Source organism: Cheilinus undulatus, linkage group 2 (genome assembly GCF_018320785.1).
Source record: "Cheilinus undulatus linkage group 2, ASM1832078v1, whole genome shotgun sequence".
Taxonomy (NCBI): domain Eukaryota; kingdom Metazoa; phylum Chordata; class Actinopteri; order Labriformes; family Labridae; genus Cheilinus; species Cheilinus undulatus.
In genome coordinates this window covers 48,961,574-48,978,055 of record NC_054866.1, presented here as the reverse complement: position 1 = coordinate 48,978,055, position 16,482 = coordinate 48,961,574, and the positions used below count along the sequence as shown (strand labels likewise).

Sequence of the window (16,482 nt, the reverse complement as noted above, 5' to 3'; positions counted from 1 at the left end):
TTTAGCAACATGAGATTTAGCAAATGTAGCTAAAGCCAACGTACATGCATAGTTTACATAGCTGCTTTGCGAGCTTAGCTTTAGCTATGTTAGCTAAGTATTTCCATTATCTATAGCTGTGTTAGCTTTAGCAAAGTTAGCTTTAGCAATTGGATCTTAGGATAAGGTACCTGCGAAGATTACATAGCCTTCTTGTAAGCTTAGTTAAGCTACATTAGCTATGTAGCTAAAGTTGACATTCATGATTAGTTTACATAGCTGCTTTGTGAGATTGGCTTTAGCTATATCAGCGAAGTATTTCCGTTATCTATAGCTATGTTAGCTTCAGCAACATGAGACTTAGCAAATGGAGCTAAAGATTAGGTACCTGCGTAGATGGCATAGCTTTCTTGTAAGTTTAGTTTTGCTATGATAGCTGCATAGCTAAAGCCAGCGTACCTGCATAGTTTACATTGCTGCTTTGTTAGCTTAGCTTTAGTTATGTTAGCTTTAGAATTCCACTATCTATAACTAAGCTAGCTTTAGCAAATGTAGCTAAAGCTAAGGTACCTGCGTAGATTACATAGCTTTTTTGGTGAGCTTAGTTTAGCTGCGTAGCTACGTAGCTAAAGTTAATCTCACAGAGTAGCACCAGAGAGCACCTAAAACTAGCACTGTGTGAGGTCTTCCTTTAATGAATCAGGCTTTTTTACACTCCCAATGCCTGGGTGTTCCTCTCAGTCAGTCGCTGCTGTAAAAACACTAAAACTAAGAGATTTTGTCACAAATTTTATTTCATTTAAGTTAGTTTTAAGAGCATACGATAAAGTCTTAGCTTTTATTCTTTGGTAAAGCCTCATTTTAATTTTAGATTTAATTATCTAAATGATTTTAACATTTAATCATAGTTATTTTGTTAGTTTTAGTTCACTCTAATAACTTTGGTGTGAAATATAGCCCATGGATAAATATAAAACAGTCTTTTTGGTGTCAGGTGAAGTAATTTGAGTAATGGAGTCAAAGTTTATGCCTGGTTCAGCACACAAGATAAAGCGGAGTGTGTGAGTACGTGAGGTCTTGTTTTTGGTTCTGCTGTTTCAGTTTTCATTGTCATTCATTTCAAACGAGGGTTCAGGTTTTCTTCAAACCCACTAAATCGTGTGTTTCTGTATGAGTGGGTGTGTGTGTAGGTGTTTGTGTAGGTGTGTGAGTTGCAGCTCTGCAAGGAGCAAACTCACTGTTGCTCGGAGCTCCCCATCAAGCTTCCTGTTTCAAAGCGTTTCCCTGCAGATGAACGCGGGCGCTCTTTACTTCCTGTCAAAGAGAACAAATCACATCAGCTGATATCAAATCCTTCTAACTCATCATATCAAAGTCCTTCTCATATTCCTTCAATTAGCTGGTTTAACAAATTTTCTGTGACAGATTAGATCAGTATAAATAATTTTATAAAAGTCTGAGATTACAGGAGTCCAGGTGAAAGACTGGAGGGGGGAGTAAACCAACCTGACCACATTCTCTGACCATAACTTCTATAAATCGCTCTCTGGATGGCACTATCATCCTCAGAGACTCCTTTATTCCTCCAGCATCAGGCTGTTAAAAGCTGATAGCTGTACTTCATTCATGGACAGCACTTGAACATTTCTGTAAACTCTACAGTGTTTTAATGTTCTGTATGTATTGGTTTATTTACTGATACTTTATGTGGACTTTATCTAGTTTGGGAGGTTTTACAATCTCATGTTTTTGTGTTTCTGTTGATCTGTTGTCACTGCACTCAGGCCTACTCCACATGAAGGTGGGCATTTTTGTCCTCCTTTTTTCAAAAAGATGTTGCTTGCCAAAATACAAAGCAGGCAATGGTAAGGGGCCTCAGGTCTGTAGGGAGCCCTTTAGTGCTGAAGGGCAAGACTTTTCAAAAGATTCTGGGAAGGTGATTGGATACATATTCTGGCTGTCACATTCATGACAGGCCATCTAGAGTGACAAGAAAAAATGAGGTGGTAATCTGAGTTCTACAGGCTGGCTATCGTAGTTTATGAACAGCGGAGCGTTGTTGGTGAATAAAACTAATGCTGAGGCCATTTGTGAGGAGTGCAAAAACATCTCTGCTAAGAGAAGCTTTCAGTGTGGTCTCTTGCTCTTGATTTCATAAAGAAATGTGGCCCACTTCTGATAAAACTGCTGCTATACTACAGCTACAACCAGGCTAATCATTAGACTGGCAGCAGCCATTGTAAACGCATCCTACAGTAAAACTAAACCCAACCCATAACAATCACAAACTCATGCTGAAGCAGGTCACCAGAACAACACAAACATCTTTTCTGTCATGAAAAGATTTCATTGCTGTGCTTTTCTTTTTATTTAATAAAGAAATGTAAATCTGCCACTCTACTAAAGCTACATCTAAGCTCCGCCTTATTCTCCTCAAAGTATGCTGATTGGTCAGGTCCATTCTCAGACATGGCACAGTGGTCTCAGATTGGAGTCTTACATGATGGTTTTACCTGATGACAGACATGGAGTCTGACCAATTCATTGGCTTTGCAAGGTAAATAGCAAATTTTGTAATGACAGTAGGAAACCTCCCTAAAGGGGCCCCATCTGTGACAGCACTGCAAACCTACATGGTCAATGTCTGCATTGTCTGACTATACCATGGTTTTTCTGCAACAAACAGTGCACACCCTCGTCCATGAGGCTCAGCTCAGACAGGGCTGAGCAGCTGCATCACAGGATCACAGGATCATTCAGGAATATAACACCAACAGCAAGTCTCTTTGCCCGTATGGAGTGATTTGCTGTTCATTTGCCTCCTGTTTGGACATAATGTTGGTTTGGTGATGGGATAAATGATCTGGAGTCTGAATCTGGTGTTTTATTTTGAAAATGACCAGATGCTCTGTGTGTTCCTGTGTGACTTCCTGTTTGAGTCGATCTGCTCTGTTGAGCTTTACGTGTTACGGCGGCGGGCTTCACTGAAAACAGACATGGTGCAATCTTTAGTGCCCCTGGCACACGCCAAAGATGGATCTCACTGCATTCTGCAGAATCCCAAAGACTGGCTTGACAGGGGCTCCAGAGGACAGAGTGTGGATGGACGGTGCAAAGACAGATTATGTGTAAATTAAGGGGAAGTACTGAATGCATTATTCAAATTACCCGTCTCACCTCAAACACTGATGTTGAGTTTTTATTGAGCTTTCTTTTTTGTGCATACATGTTTGTTTTGCTGATTTTTTGGTGTTTTTTTCCTTCCTTTGTGTGTTTTTCTGTTGTTATTATGTGAAGTTTATAATGTAACGTGAAGGGGTAAAAATAAAATATTCTTCATAAAAACACGCACGGTTGTGCAACAAATGCAAAGTGACACGCTGACAGATGAAGTTCAAACCTCAGCTTCATCTCTCGCCTCCACACAGCCGGCCAATCAGAGCTCGACGTGGGTGTAAAAGTCTAACGGCCTGTTTCAGAAGCAATCAGAAATGGCCGACAGAGTCCGCTCTGATGTGACGTCAGAGATGGAGGAGGAACATTTAGACAAGGCACTTTTCAGGGTGTAATTCTCTGATGTCAGCAAGCTGCAGCAGCAATGAAGACACTCGTGTCCTGATAATAAGGAGGTATAACTATGTTTAAGTGTATTTATGATCAGATCTTTCTCTTTATCCTGGGAGCATGTTAAAGATTTATGAATGAGCACTGAACTCAAAGTCCATCTGGTTCTGAGGTTGAGGTGAAATACTCTGAACTAACCTACAGGACAAAAACTCCTCATTTTTGGAGACAGCTGCAGAAGTCACTCACTGTGACTTTTATGATGAAAAAGGAGCTTGTGTGTCAGAATGCAGGACTGATGAAGTTGTGAAAAGCGTAGAAACAGAAAGAAGTCACACCTTCTATGCAGCACTAAAGATGTCATCTTCAACGTTTGACCTTCAACCTCCCTCCTCTTCTCTCTGTAGTCAACTGTCTGTCTGCTGTCTCATTCGGTCCTTGTGACCCCTCAACGCCCACATGATGTGAGAGACACACAACAAGGTGAGTTAACCACAAATAACTGCCTTAACCTCAGCACAGCCCTGAGAGCAGGATCAGAGGGTTGTTGAAACAGGCACAAAAAAATCATCCTAAAGAATTAAAAAAGTGAAGTTTGAAGTCGTCTAATGGACAGAGCTGACTTCTGACCTTCAGCACAGGTGATGCTGATGATATCATCATCATCATCATTTTTACAAAAAGAAACAATGTTTTTTAAAAAAGTGTTCTGTAACCGAAACGGCTGTTGTGCACCTTTAGAATCAAGTCTAAGACCTTTAAAGACCTGAACATGAATAATAATAATATAATAATAAACTTTATTTATATAGCACCTACCAAAACACAGTTTCAAAGTGCTTTACAAAATGCATAGAATAAAACAAGATAAACAGGGCCAGATTAAAACAAGAACGAACAACAGTAAAAAGGAGATGATTAATACACGTAATAAAAATGCAACAAATATATTAGGGAGGGGGTGAAATAGATACAGTTCAAATAGCACCCAAGATTAACAAAGATTTTCAACTTTAAGAAAAAGCCTTCCTATAAAAATAAGTTTTAAGCTTAGATTTGAAAACTGGGAGCGAGTTGGTCAGCCTTATATCCTCTGGTAGGGAGTTCCAGAGTTTAGGGGCTTTAATGGCAAATGCCCAGTCACCTTAGGTAGCCAGTCTGGACCTGGCAACAGCGAATGAAGGGGCTCTTAGATTGCAATTTTGGGGATAGGGAGTTAAGAGCTCAGTGACATATGGAGGGGCCAGATGGTGTTGTGCTTTAAATGTTAATAAAAGGGTTTTAAAATCAATTCTGTATTTTATGGGCAACCAATGTAGAGAAGAAAGTATCGGGGTAATGTGGGACCTACGGTTTGTGTTTGTTAAAATCTGAGCAGCAGCATTCTGAACTTGTTGGAGTCGAGCCATTGCAGACTGACTAATGCAGGTAAATAAAGAATTGCAGTAGTCAAGCCAAGAAAAAACAAAGGCATGAATGAGTTTTTGTAGATCGGGAAAAGACAGAGTTGATTTGATCTTATTAATGTTTCTTAAGTTGAAGTAACAGGAAGTTTTATGAGACTACTGATATGTGAATTGAAGTTGAGTTGAGAATCAAAGATAATACCAAGGTTTCTACCTGTAGATTTTATATTGTGCGCTGGTAGACCGAGGGACAACTCTATTTTACTAGTTAAGTGATCATGGCCAAAGAATATCACCTCTGTCTTTTCTGTGTTCAGCTGCAAAAAAATGACAGCTCATCCATTTTTCTATGGTCATGAGACACTCTAGTAGTGTAGTAAGGTTGTCGATGTTACTGGACTTAAGTGGCATGTATATTTGTGTGTCATCAGCATAGCAATGGTAAGAGACCCCGTTGAACTGGTTGATAATATTTTCCAATGGAAGCATGTACAGTGAAAACAGAACAGGACTAAGAATTGAACCCTGTGGCAGACCGTACATCACTGGAGCAGAGGAAGAAACAGAGTTACCAGTGGAGACTGAAAATTCTGTGTCTGACAGGTAGGACTTGAACCATTTTAGTGCAGTTCCACTAATACCCACACATTGTTCCAGTCTGTTGATTAAAATGTTGTGACAAATTGTGTCAGATACTGAGCTTAGGTCCAACATTAATAAAACAGAGCAGTCACTGTTATCAGCACTCATTCATAAATCATTTGTGACCCTGACAAGAGCAGTTTCTGTACTGTGTTGTTTGCAAAATCCTGACTGAAATTTATCAAAAATGTTCAGTTAAAACAGATGATAATTGGTTAAGAACCACTTTTTCAAGGACTTTTGATATGAATGGGAGTTGAGAAATGGGCCTGTAATTCTGTGGAAGTGACTGATCAAGGTTGTTTTATTTTAGTAAGGGGTGGATACTTGCTTGTTTAGATAAATGAATAAATGAATAGCACCTCTGTCATAGGTAGGGTCAGGGCTTTCTGGACTTCAACAGCTCTGATTCCCTGTCTTAATTGAATTGAAATAAATTATCAATTTATTTTTTGCATGACTTGCAAGTCCCTTCATAATAGCGGCCATTGACATCCACTGGCTGTATTCTTCATCTCTAATCTAAATATCCTTAAACGATCTTCTCTGTCATATGTAAAACACTGCTGGAAAAGCTGCCATAAAATTTGTAAAATTGGTATGAGATGAAAATAGACCAAAAAGAATAATAAACAAAATGTGATATTTAGTAGACAGCGTAAACCTCATAACATACTCAGACACTTGGCAGAGTGCCATCTCAAACTTTTAACCCAACAATATATAGATTTTTGCACTGAAATGTCTTTATTTATCAGTCTTACATTACCTAAATATCGAGTTGAGACCAGATTCAGCAAGCCATCCTCCACTTGTTTTGTTTTTATTTTGAAAAAAAACTGAAATTTTGGTTTCATTGATAAATATCATGTAATGTGGGGGAAAAGCTGTTGAAAGGGACTTCCCTGGTCTGTGCTGTGAGCAATCCCAGAATGCTTTCTAAATATCCCAAACCAGGAAGGCCACTTTTGACAGCTTTTCTTCCTCACTATGATAAAGTCAAGTGAAACCAAAGTGTTGGTGTACTGTTCAGTAAATTCCCCTAACGGAGTATCCTGAACAGTTTGCAGCTCAAAACAAGAAGAGCAGAGGTGAGTGGAGCTGAGCAGTGCTAGTCTCTGTGTGTAATATTGTAATTTTGTTTTTACTGAGAGCTTCCTGGCAGCGGAGTTTACATGTTTAAGACATTTCATGGCTTTACATTTTAAAAATTAGACTCAACTTTTCATAAGACTTTGTATGGATCCCTGCATAAAGCTGCTTTAATGATATATGACTATGATGAGTCTACGTGCGCTACGTTACATCAATACACTTACCTGAAGAGTTTCATTAACCGTGTCTCAGGCAGCCGTTCTGTAGACATTGGTATTTTGTTCACATTGTCTGCAATAAAGTCACCAAAGTTGGTCTCAATCTAAGACGTCCTGATCAGAGAGACCTAGGAGGAAACGTGTGAAATTACAGTATCCTATTATACTGTTGGAAAATGTAATATCAGTTCAATCAATGGGTAAAACACACGCTGCATCAGCATGGTGTCTATAACTGATGATAATTAGAGTGCACTTCCCTCCTCTGGTCAAAGTAGTGAACTACAATGTAACGTTCAATACCCGTACATCAGACAATTTGTAGCTGTAAGTTTAGGTGGATACTTTTTTAGAACGTAAACTGTACCTAACTTACTCAAAGACAAAGTTGTTTAGAGAAACAAAATTAAAAATAATGTCGCCCTTGAAATTAACAACAGCTTACAAAACTACGAGATAGCTTTAGAGCTAGAAAAAGCTAACAGCGCTAATTTTACTGTTAGCTAATATTTGGATAAATTGCTTGGATACTTTAAGAGTTGATGTCTTTGGTAAGTAACATCTCTCGGTAGAATTTTGTCTGTTATTATATACAATATGTTTTAACTTTTGAAAAAATTAAAACAACTACAACAACAAAAAAAATCACTTAGATATTTTTATTTTGAAAATAGCCGCCGGATGTGTTTACTTAGTTGTGCACATTAAGGCTACCTTTACTAATATGTTGCAGTTTCAGGTTATGACCATAAGGCGGCAGCAGGAGGCGCTCTTTACCGTCTCTCCAACGTCTGATCGAAACCACAGCCGATTATGACACAGTTTATGGGGCGATTCCAAAGAGACAAAAAAAAAAAAAAAAAAAATGCAGTTACATTAAAAAATAAATAATAATAAATAAAAAACTTAAACCAGACTAAATCAAATATTCCAATTATTCAAATTTTAAATAAAGAAATGAGAATTATGATTTAAATAAATCAAGTAATTTCAATAATGGCATAAAATAATATTAATCTAAACTTGTAAAAAATAATTTTAAAAAATGACAATGACATATATGTAAAAGTGAATGTTTCAATAAACTACTAGTTTAATAGATTGAATAAAATAATTAAAACTAAATTTTAGCTTTTAAAAAACCTTTAAAAAAGACGTCCCCTTTTAATGCTGCAGTTCCACGGGGGCAGTAAAACGGTTTCATTTATTGTTTGTCCCATAAAAGGCCACATTAGGTTTTTACTGGATGGTAAACTAAATATAACGATTCAATTTTTAAAATAGTAATATCAAAGAAGTGTTACTCCTGAATGAATGAATACATGAGTAAAAAGATACATCAACAACAATCAACAAGTTTGCAAACTCAAAATTCTGAGTTTGCTTTTTCGTAATTTTAAGACTTAAATAGCATAGAAATTTAAATTAACTAATGACTCTTTATTTTTTTATTGTTTTAAGAGTGGCCTTCATACGCCATCTTAATCTCAGAAAGGATTTGTTATGAATACATTTTTAAGAATAGCTTCTAAAACTGAAAAATTTACATCCTCTGAATTTCTTATTAGATCAGATAAGTTCTGTCGTTACGTATTAAACAATTAATTCTTAAAAGGGGATTTAATTTAGCCTGCTATATTATAACGTTCCCTTGTCCACTGACAATAATCAGTGGAGTTTAGGAGTCTATTCAATTAAGCGTATTTGTCGCCCCCCAGTGGTCACCATACAATTCCAGACGAAAGCTTCCGGTTAATTCTTTCAAAATAATAATGACATAAAGATACAATTTTTCTAAAACCGGAGGAATGGCATCAAATATTCAATTACTCGTAAATGAAAAAAAACGACGGCTATGTCACGTTAAGCGTAAATAACGTCACTTACTTTCGTCTGTAAAACTTAATACCTTTACTGCCGAGGTTGCCTCGATAGTGGTCCTTCACTTTCCAGGTCCGTACACTTTCCGCTCCGCCTGTGTGTCGCTCTTTTCGGTCCGGCTCATCTTCCTCCGCCCGGTGCTTTTTTGTACCTTGCAGCCCACGTGTGGATTTAATTCGGTTTTTATCCATAAGTTTGGCCTTAAAAATTTGGACCAAATGTCGGCGTCTTTTGAGCAGATGAGGGCGAACGTGGGTAAACTCCTGCGAGGAATCGACAGGTATGGATGAGGAGAAAACCCGGGCGGAAGAGCTAATGGACAATTAGCATGGTTGCTAATGTTTAAAGCTAACGCCTCTAAGTTGAGATGGGAGGTTAACTCATTTAGAAAGCTGTCAGCATCCTGCATTACGAGTTTGTTTTCCCTGTACTGATGCTAGACAGAAGAGTGGTTTTATAAGAATAAGCAAATAAGGAAATGAATCTAAAACAGACTGAGCTGTCATTTAAAACTATGGAAGCGGCTAATGCTAGCTTGTTGTGGTCGTCAGCATCTGTCTTTTTTCCCAAATGAAATCTTTCTTGTGCTGTCAGTATACCACAATTTTAAAGAAATTCCCACAACAGAAAAACCCAACCATATCGAGACTTCTTTCAGTTGCATTGCTCATTTTTAAGGCTTAACTTTATAGAATTATAGTCTCCAGCTCTCCGTCTTTATTAATACATTGGCTCTGTGTTGTTGGGGAAATCGCTAATGTATTCATGCAGTTTAGACTGGGGTTTCTGTCATTATCTCATGGCAGTTTCAAGTTCCATATCACAGTAAAGGGGATTAAAATAAATGTTTCAAACGGTTTCAAAGTATTGATATTATGACAGTCTTTACGGGAGCTTCATTGTAGTAGATATGAGTTTAAAAAATGGAAAAGAAGAACCATGTAGTGCACACTTGATTACACTGATTCACCTGCACTTTATGTTCTTGTCTTTTCCTAAAGGTATAACCCAGAAAACCTTGCAACATTGGAGCGCTACGTTGAAACACAAGCCAGAGAAAATGCCTACGATCTGGAGGCCAACCTGGCTGTCCTGAAGCTGTAAGTTACACCTTTTCTGTGCAGCAGTCCATTTACAATTTACCTTGAGTCTTATTACGAGACACTGTGTAGAGTAACAGAGTAGCTGGTATTGTAGGGAGAGTTTCATCATGACCTGAGAAATATTAAGTTTTCTTTCAATCTTTACTCTCAGTTTTGTAAATTGTTTTGCACTCATCAGTAAAAAGCTGAACTCATTTCATCTGTGCAGGTATCAGTTCAACCCTGCCTACTTCCAGACTCAGGTGACGTCACAGATTCTGCTGAAGGCTCTCACCAACCTGCCACACACCGACTTCACTCTCTGCAAGTGCATGATCGACCAGACTCACGTATCCTTTCGTTGCTGTCTAATCTGCCCTGAGTGTTGATCCACACTGTAATGATTTACTGGTGGTGTTTGGTCTGCAGAAAACCATGCAATATTTCATGATTTACAGAGACTTCTCCTTGCAGGGATGATTAAGGTGTTAAAGACATGATTAGTAACACAACAAAAACAGATCAGTAGCATTGCATTGATGCCTTTTTGACCGTTTTGCTACTTTTATTTTCATATTGGCAGTAATAATACTGTATTGATTCCAGCCTACCTGCCCACCATGATCTGTTTGTAGGAATAAAATCATGTTTTTGGGGTCAGGGTCCTTTCCTTGACTACAGTGTCGCAGCAGGAGGAGCGCCCCATCAGACAGATCCTGTACCTGGGGAACCTGCTGGAGACCTGCCACTTCCAGAACTTCTGGGTATGACACACGAACATTTTCAAGACTCCACAGACAGTGTCAGTCTTCAGAGATACAACAGACATCAGAAACATTGAATACTTTCTATAATAAGGCATGTTCAGAGTTTATGAAGGGAAATTTGACCTTTTTAGATCACCAGGAAAAATGTTCAGAAGCCACAGCAGCGTGTTTAACCTGAGTTTAGTTCTGCTCTGGGTTTCTGCCTGGTAAAAAGACGCTTTTCCTCACCATTGAAACTTTTCTAAATGGTTCTTAGTGCTAATTTCATGGTGGAATAGTAGGCATGCCAATATTGCTTATTGATGCGATTATTACCAATACTCTCATTCATACTTTTCTACAGTATTTGGTACAAAAAATAGTAGATATGACAGAAAAATATTTAATCTAAGACAAATCTTGAAAGATTCTCAGATTATATATATGCAAAAGAATATAAACCTAGAAATTTTACCATGATAAAGGTAATAATCCTGTACTTGTACTTAAAATTATTGTGGTTGATAGTGTCAAAAGCAGCTGTGAGGTTGAGGAGGATGAGGATGTTGAGATGTCCAGAGTCAGAGGAAAGGAGGAGGTCATTTGTAACTTTGATCAGGGTTGTTTTGGTGCTGTGTTGATAACAGAATTCAGACTGAAAAAGTATTAGAATATATCCTTGTTTTGATGTGGTCCCGAGATCTAATGACTATTAAAACCCTTATGGTGCTATGCAAACTCTTATGACTTTGCCTTTTTTCCTTTTATTTTGGAACTACTCAAAGGTGGAAGTAGTACAAGACTCATAGTCAAGACAAAGTACAGTAACTTCGGTTAAAATCTACTTAAGTAGAAGCAAAAATGCCGGCCTCTAAACCTACTCAAGGAAAAGTAAAAAGTACATCGGTCAAAGCTTATTGAGACCACGGTCTCTTTTCTAGGAGTGCCCTGCAGTTATACAGAAGCAAAACAAATAAAAACATCTTAATATAGTAAAATAACACCAATAGAAATTACTCACAGACTCATAAACATACAGTCAATTCTGCAAAACATGCCCATTTTGGTGATGTCACATTTTAAAACATACACTTTCCTCAAGTATTCCAAACACCAGCTCTTTAAAAACACCACATGTCAAAATGTACCACATGCAAATGTTCACTTAAACACTGATGATATTGTCATTTATTGCTTTGCTCCTACGCAGCATCAGCCTGTCTGTCATGCACAAGAAGCCTTTGATATTGTACAGGAAACTCTGTGCAAGTTAAAACTGCTTCTGAATCCTAACTTAACCAAACCCATAATGTTTTCAAGCTCAAAGAAAAAGCCACCAAACCTTTCCTCTATCACTGCGTTTCAGGTGGATGTGATTGAGTCTGTGTCTTTGTATAAATACCTGGGTGTTGGGTGGATGAATCTTTGTCTTTTAAGCGTCATATCGACTAACTTGTAAAGAAGTTAATACTGCATCTGGGCTTTTTCTTAAGAAATAAGTCTTGGGGGTTTTTTTGCTGCTAAGAATAGGCTTGTTGCTGCCGTTTTTATGCATCTGATTGATTAAAGTGATGTTCTGTACATGCGTGCATCTTCCCATTGCCTTAAATGTTCAGATACTGTGTACCACGGAGCACTAAGGTTTATAACAAATCTATTCTGCTTCATACAAATGAAAATTTAAGTGCCTCTAAACTGAACATTTGGTTTGTTTCTAGTTGTTTTCTCTTGTTTGGATAACTCTTGTGAACTGCATATCCTTCACTGGAGAGGAGGGATGCACGTTATCAGTCTGATATCGGAATCTGCAGATATAAGCATAAGAAAAGTAAATAACTGTATTGGCAGATATCAAAATTTCTATAAGTTCTGGCCAAATATACTAATAAGTTAGTGTAGTTTTAGACTGGACCAATGGACCTATGCCAATTTAAGTCTTTTTCTTTATATATCCTCATTATTCTTCTTTCACATTTAAATTATCCATGTCTCCATTTTATCCCAAACTTATTTCAGTGTTATGCATGAAGGATTACTTCATTAGGAAGTCCAAAGATGTCAAAGTTGCATTTTAAATCAGAGTTCCTCATTCATATTTGAATGTTAGAAGAGTTGCTGTGATAGAAGGAAGTTTCTCTCTAGTTTAAAACATATTTTCCAAAGGTGATTCCCGTCGTTATCTTCCACATTCAGTCATGACAGATGTTGTTATTAATCATCAAAGTGTTTGTGATCTAATTACATTCACTGCTGTGAAATTCCTGACTCATCCATCATTAAATGCTGCTTCTGCTCCCTCATTGCGACATCTCTTTTCTTCTCATACCTGCTGATAATTTTCTCCTCTCAAAACCTGCAACAGTGGTTGATCATTTTAATCACCTCCTCTTCCTTTTCTTCCTCACAGACGAGTCTGGAGGAGAACAGAGAGCTCATCGATGGCATCACCGGTTTTGAAGACTCTGTCCGCAAGTGTGAGTATTGTCATCTGACTCATAATGGTTAACGTTAAAGCCCTACAGCAAATACAAGGAAGAGGAGGATTTTATTGTACAGTCTGAACCACTGAACAACCGTAGTGATTTGTTTAGATATTATTGGGATTCATCGATGTCTGTTTGGTTTTCCTCTTCAGTCATCTGCCATGTCGTGGGCATCACCTACCAGACCATAGAGCACCGGTTACTGGCTGAGATGCTGGGAGACCCTCTGGGTAAGAACAAGGAGCCCCTGGTAGGAAAACTCAGACCAGATAGACAGTAACACAGCAGATCTTTAACAACCTGCAGTTTAAAGCCTAAATTTAGATCATAAAACATCACTTTGTTTAATTATTATGTGAGAGGATCGCCAGACTTCATGCTAAATAACAGTAAAACCATCAAAATTCTACACATCAAAGACAGATGAACCTCTATAACAGATGAGCAGATTTAACATTAAAGCTCTAATAATCAAATATTTATCTGAGAAAATTTTCGTAATATAAAAAAAAAGTTTAAGACTCTCTCTGTCCTCACAGACACACAGGTGAAGATTTGGATGAATAAGTACGGCTGGACAGAGAATGAGGAGGGACAAATCTTCATCTTCAACCAGGAGGAGAGCGTCAAGCCCAAAAACATCGTGGAGAAGATCGACTTTGAGAGTGAGTGCTGTCGACTTTATTCAGCATACATCAGAACATAGACCACTTAATCTTCCACTAGTGTGTGAGTGCAGGTCACTGCAGTATCGCCACTTTGACACAAAACACAAAAAACAGGCTCTCCTAAAGTGCTCATTTATTGACAGCAGAAACATTCAGACCCAGACATATCCTCCCCTTTCAAATATTGACCTTCAGTTGCACTGACCAAACAAAAGCTAGAACTAACACTTGGCACAAACCTAGAAGTTGTTGCTCTTGCTGATGTTTTGTTGATCTGGAGCAATAAGAAATGATAGAAGGCAAGATCCTTAGAGGCTGAAATATAAATAAGTACAAGGTCACTGCAACCTCAAAATATGTACAGTGACCTTTGACCTCGAGAACCTAATCAGTTTAGCCTCGAGTCCCAGGGAAGGTTTCTTCAAAATCTGGTAAAAATCCTTCATTGTATTCTTGAAACATTTTGCACACTTTATGCCCACTTTGTACCCCATAAATCTACTCAGTTCATCATTGACTCTGACTTCACATTTGTGCACAGTTTGAAGAAAATCCCTCAGTGTTCTTTAGATATTAGATTCAAAAGCAAGGGATGAAAATAAGGCCTGATGACCCTGACCTTTGACCTGTAACATCTAAGATCTAACACAAGAATCAAACATCCTGAAAACATAATTCCTCTGACCCTGGCTTTTGTCTAAGCTCTTTTTGCCCTCCAGGCCAACGCACAGGTCATGTGACTGAACTCTGTGAACAGCCACGGCAGGAAGCGTGATTTTTTCATGTTGACTGTACGTTCCTACATCTACCCATACATCCAGGCTATTAATGTGAAAACATTTTCTTAAGAATGATTTGAGGGGTTTTCTTTCAACTGTGTGCGAGTTTCAAATCTGACTCAGTATGAACTCAACACATCTAGGAGGTTGTAGGTCAACGTCAAAAACCACCCCACCCGCTTCCTTGATCCACTGCCCAGCTTTAACTGTCTAATACTTGTATATCTAAAGGAGGCATGTAAGTGACAGAAAAAAGTTCCAGTTAGTATTTTTCTTCGTGTTTTTTTTTTATACTTTTAATGACTTAACTTATAAAAACATTTATTTAAAGCATAGAATATTATATACGCTTATATATTATAGAATCCATGTTTGTTCCTTGTAGCCGAGAGGAAGTCAAAACAATATTTCTGACTTACATTTAACCAGTTTGTCTGACATAACACATTTAACAGTTTAAGATTATTTCCTATTTCTGTCTTAATTAGAGATTAATAATTAAGTCAAACTAAATATTCTCTTTATGTTTTCTCTTTTTCTCTCTCCCTCTTCTCTCTTTCCACTCGCCCTGTTTTTTTCTTTCTCAGGTGTGTCGAGCATTATGGCCACATCTCAGTGATGCAAACACACACACGTGCATATACACACACACATCAGCTGTTGAAGATTTAACCAGGTCATTTTGTTTTCATAATCACACTTTTCTCAATAAATGTAATTTATCCTTTCCAGCCTGTGTCTGTGTGTCGTATTTTATGCTGTTCTTTGTGTAATTCTTCAAAAATAATCCAGCATTTCTGTCATTGATAGAAATTTTCATCAGACCATGCTAAATTTTTGCAATGGAGCTATTTACTCAGTATTCCCAGGAATTCCCTGACTTCCTTCCTTGTTAATCCCAGATGGTATCAGGGTGTCGGCTGTGTCAGTTAAAAATAAAGACTTGCTGTGAATCAGAGTAGTGGGGCTTAAATGGCTGCTGAATGTTTTGTTCTGCACTGTGATTATGTTATTGTGTGTTTTCATGGGTATCCGGTGTGTTTGGATTAAAGGATTATGTGATGGGTCATTACCGGTATTTCACACATTTTTCAGGAACTTGAAAAAACCCCTAAGAACAGGACTCTGCATGAAATTTTGAATAACTAAAAACATTTCCCCAACATTGGATGCTGGGAATTCTATTTTCTTGCTGTGGGATCAAAATCATCTAATTTTATACCATGGGCATAGCACAGGGGAGAAAAAGGGTACTGAATACCTGGGCCCCCAGTAGGGAGGGGCCCTTGAGAAGCCTGTAATGAGAAGTGTGTTTTTATTTTTCTCAGTAATAACAGTCATTATTCAATGAATCAAAAAAAAACAGACTGAAATTTGTATCAAATAGAATAAAAAAAATACTGGGGAGGGGGCTGCTCCTCTTTTATGAATGTCCAAATGGTATCGTCCCCCACTGAGAAATAATGTAAGAAAATTTAATTTGACCATATGAAAAGTATTGCTCAGAAATGGAGAAATTCTGGTTCAAAAATACATTAAAATGCATAAATATTTGTAAATTACACAACATTTGTTGCTTGGCTAGCCGGCTAAAGGGGGCCCTGTGTTATTTTTTTTTTTTTCTGGGGGCCCTAAATCCCTAGCTATGACCCTGTTTTATACTAAAATTAATAATACTGAAATAAACAAATTATTATTCTCCATTAAGACTGAACATTTAAAACAGATTATCCTGTTACCAAATTACCTATTAGATTCTGAATTACATCCCCAATTCTAAAAAAGCTGGGATGCTTTGTTAAATGTAGTAAAACTGCAATGATTTGCATTAAACATTTTATTCAAAAAAGAACATAAACATATCAGATGTTAAACTGAGACATTTCACCATTTTATAATTAATATAAGCTCATTTTGAATTTGATTGCAGCATCACATT

At 37.6% G+C, this 16,482-nt stretch overlaps 1 protein-coding gene and 1 long non-coding RNA gene across 4 annotated transcripts; one reads left to right on the top strand and one right to left on the bottom strand.

Annotated features, from left to right (window-relative positions):
* Nucleotides 1–1,215: 1,215 nt before the first annotated feature.
* LOC121523112 lies at nucleotides 1,216–8,891 on the bottom strand. 2 transcript variants are annotated; one of them, XR_005993022.1, is made up of 3 exons: nucleotides 8,792–8,890; nucleotides 6,911–7,032; nucleotides 1,216–1,293 (listed from the first exon to the last, which is right to left on the bottom strand). It is a non-coding gene; the product is annotated as an uncharacterized LOC121523112 (long non-coding RNA). The 2 variants fall into 2 exon arrangements; XR_005993023.1 differs by lacking the exon at nucleotides 1,216–1,293 and adding an exon at nucleotides 3,922–3,990 and having other exon boundaries at nucleotides 8,792–8,891.
* eif3k (eukaryotic translation initiation factor 3, subunit K) lies at nucleotides 8,874–15,274 on the top strand. 2 transcript variants are annotated; one of them, XM_041807876.1, is made up of 8 exons: nucleotides 8,874–9,065; nucleotides 9,787–9,885; nucleotides 10,097–10,217; nucleotides 10,557–10,631; nucleotides 13,021–13,087; nucleotides 13,249–13,326; nucleotides 13,636–13,761; nucleotides 15,131–15,274. In XM_041807876.1, exons 1-8 carry the CDS (start codon nucleotides 9,004–9,006, stop codon nucleotides 15,160–15,162), a joined length of 660 nt encoding a protein of 219 aa, XP_041663810.1. In that variant the 5' UTR covers nucleotides 8,874–9,003; the 3' UTR covers nucleotides 15,163–15,274. The 2 variants fall into 2 exon arrangements, with proteins under 2 accessions (XP_041663810.1, XP_041663803.1); XM_041807869.1 differs by having other exon boundaries at nucleotides 10,554–10,631.
* The last annotated feature ends 1,208 nt before the right edge of the window (nucleotides 15,275–16,482 follow it).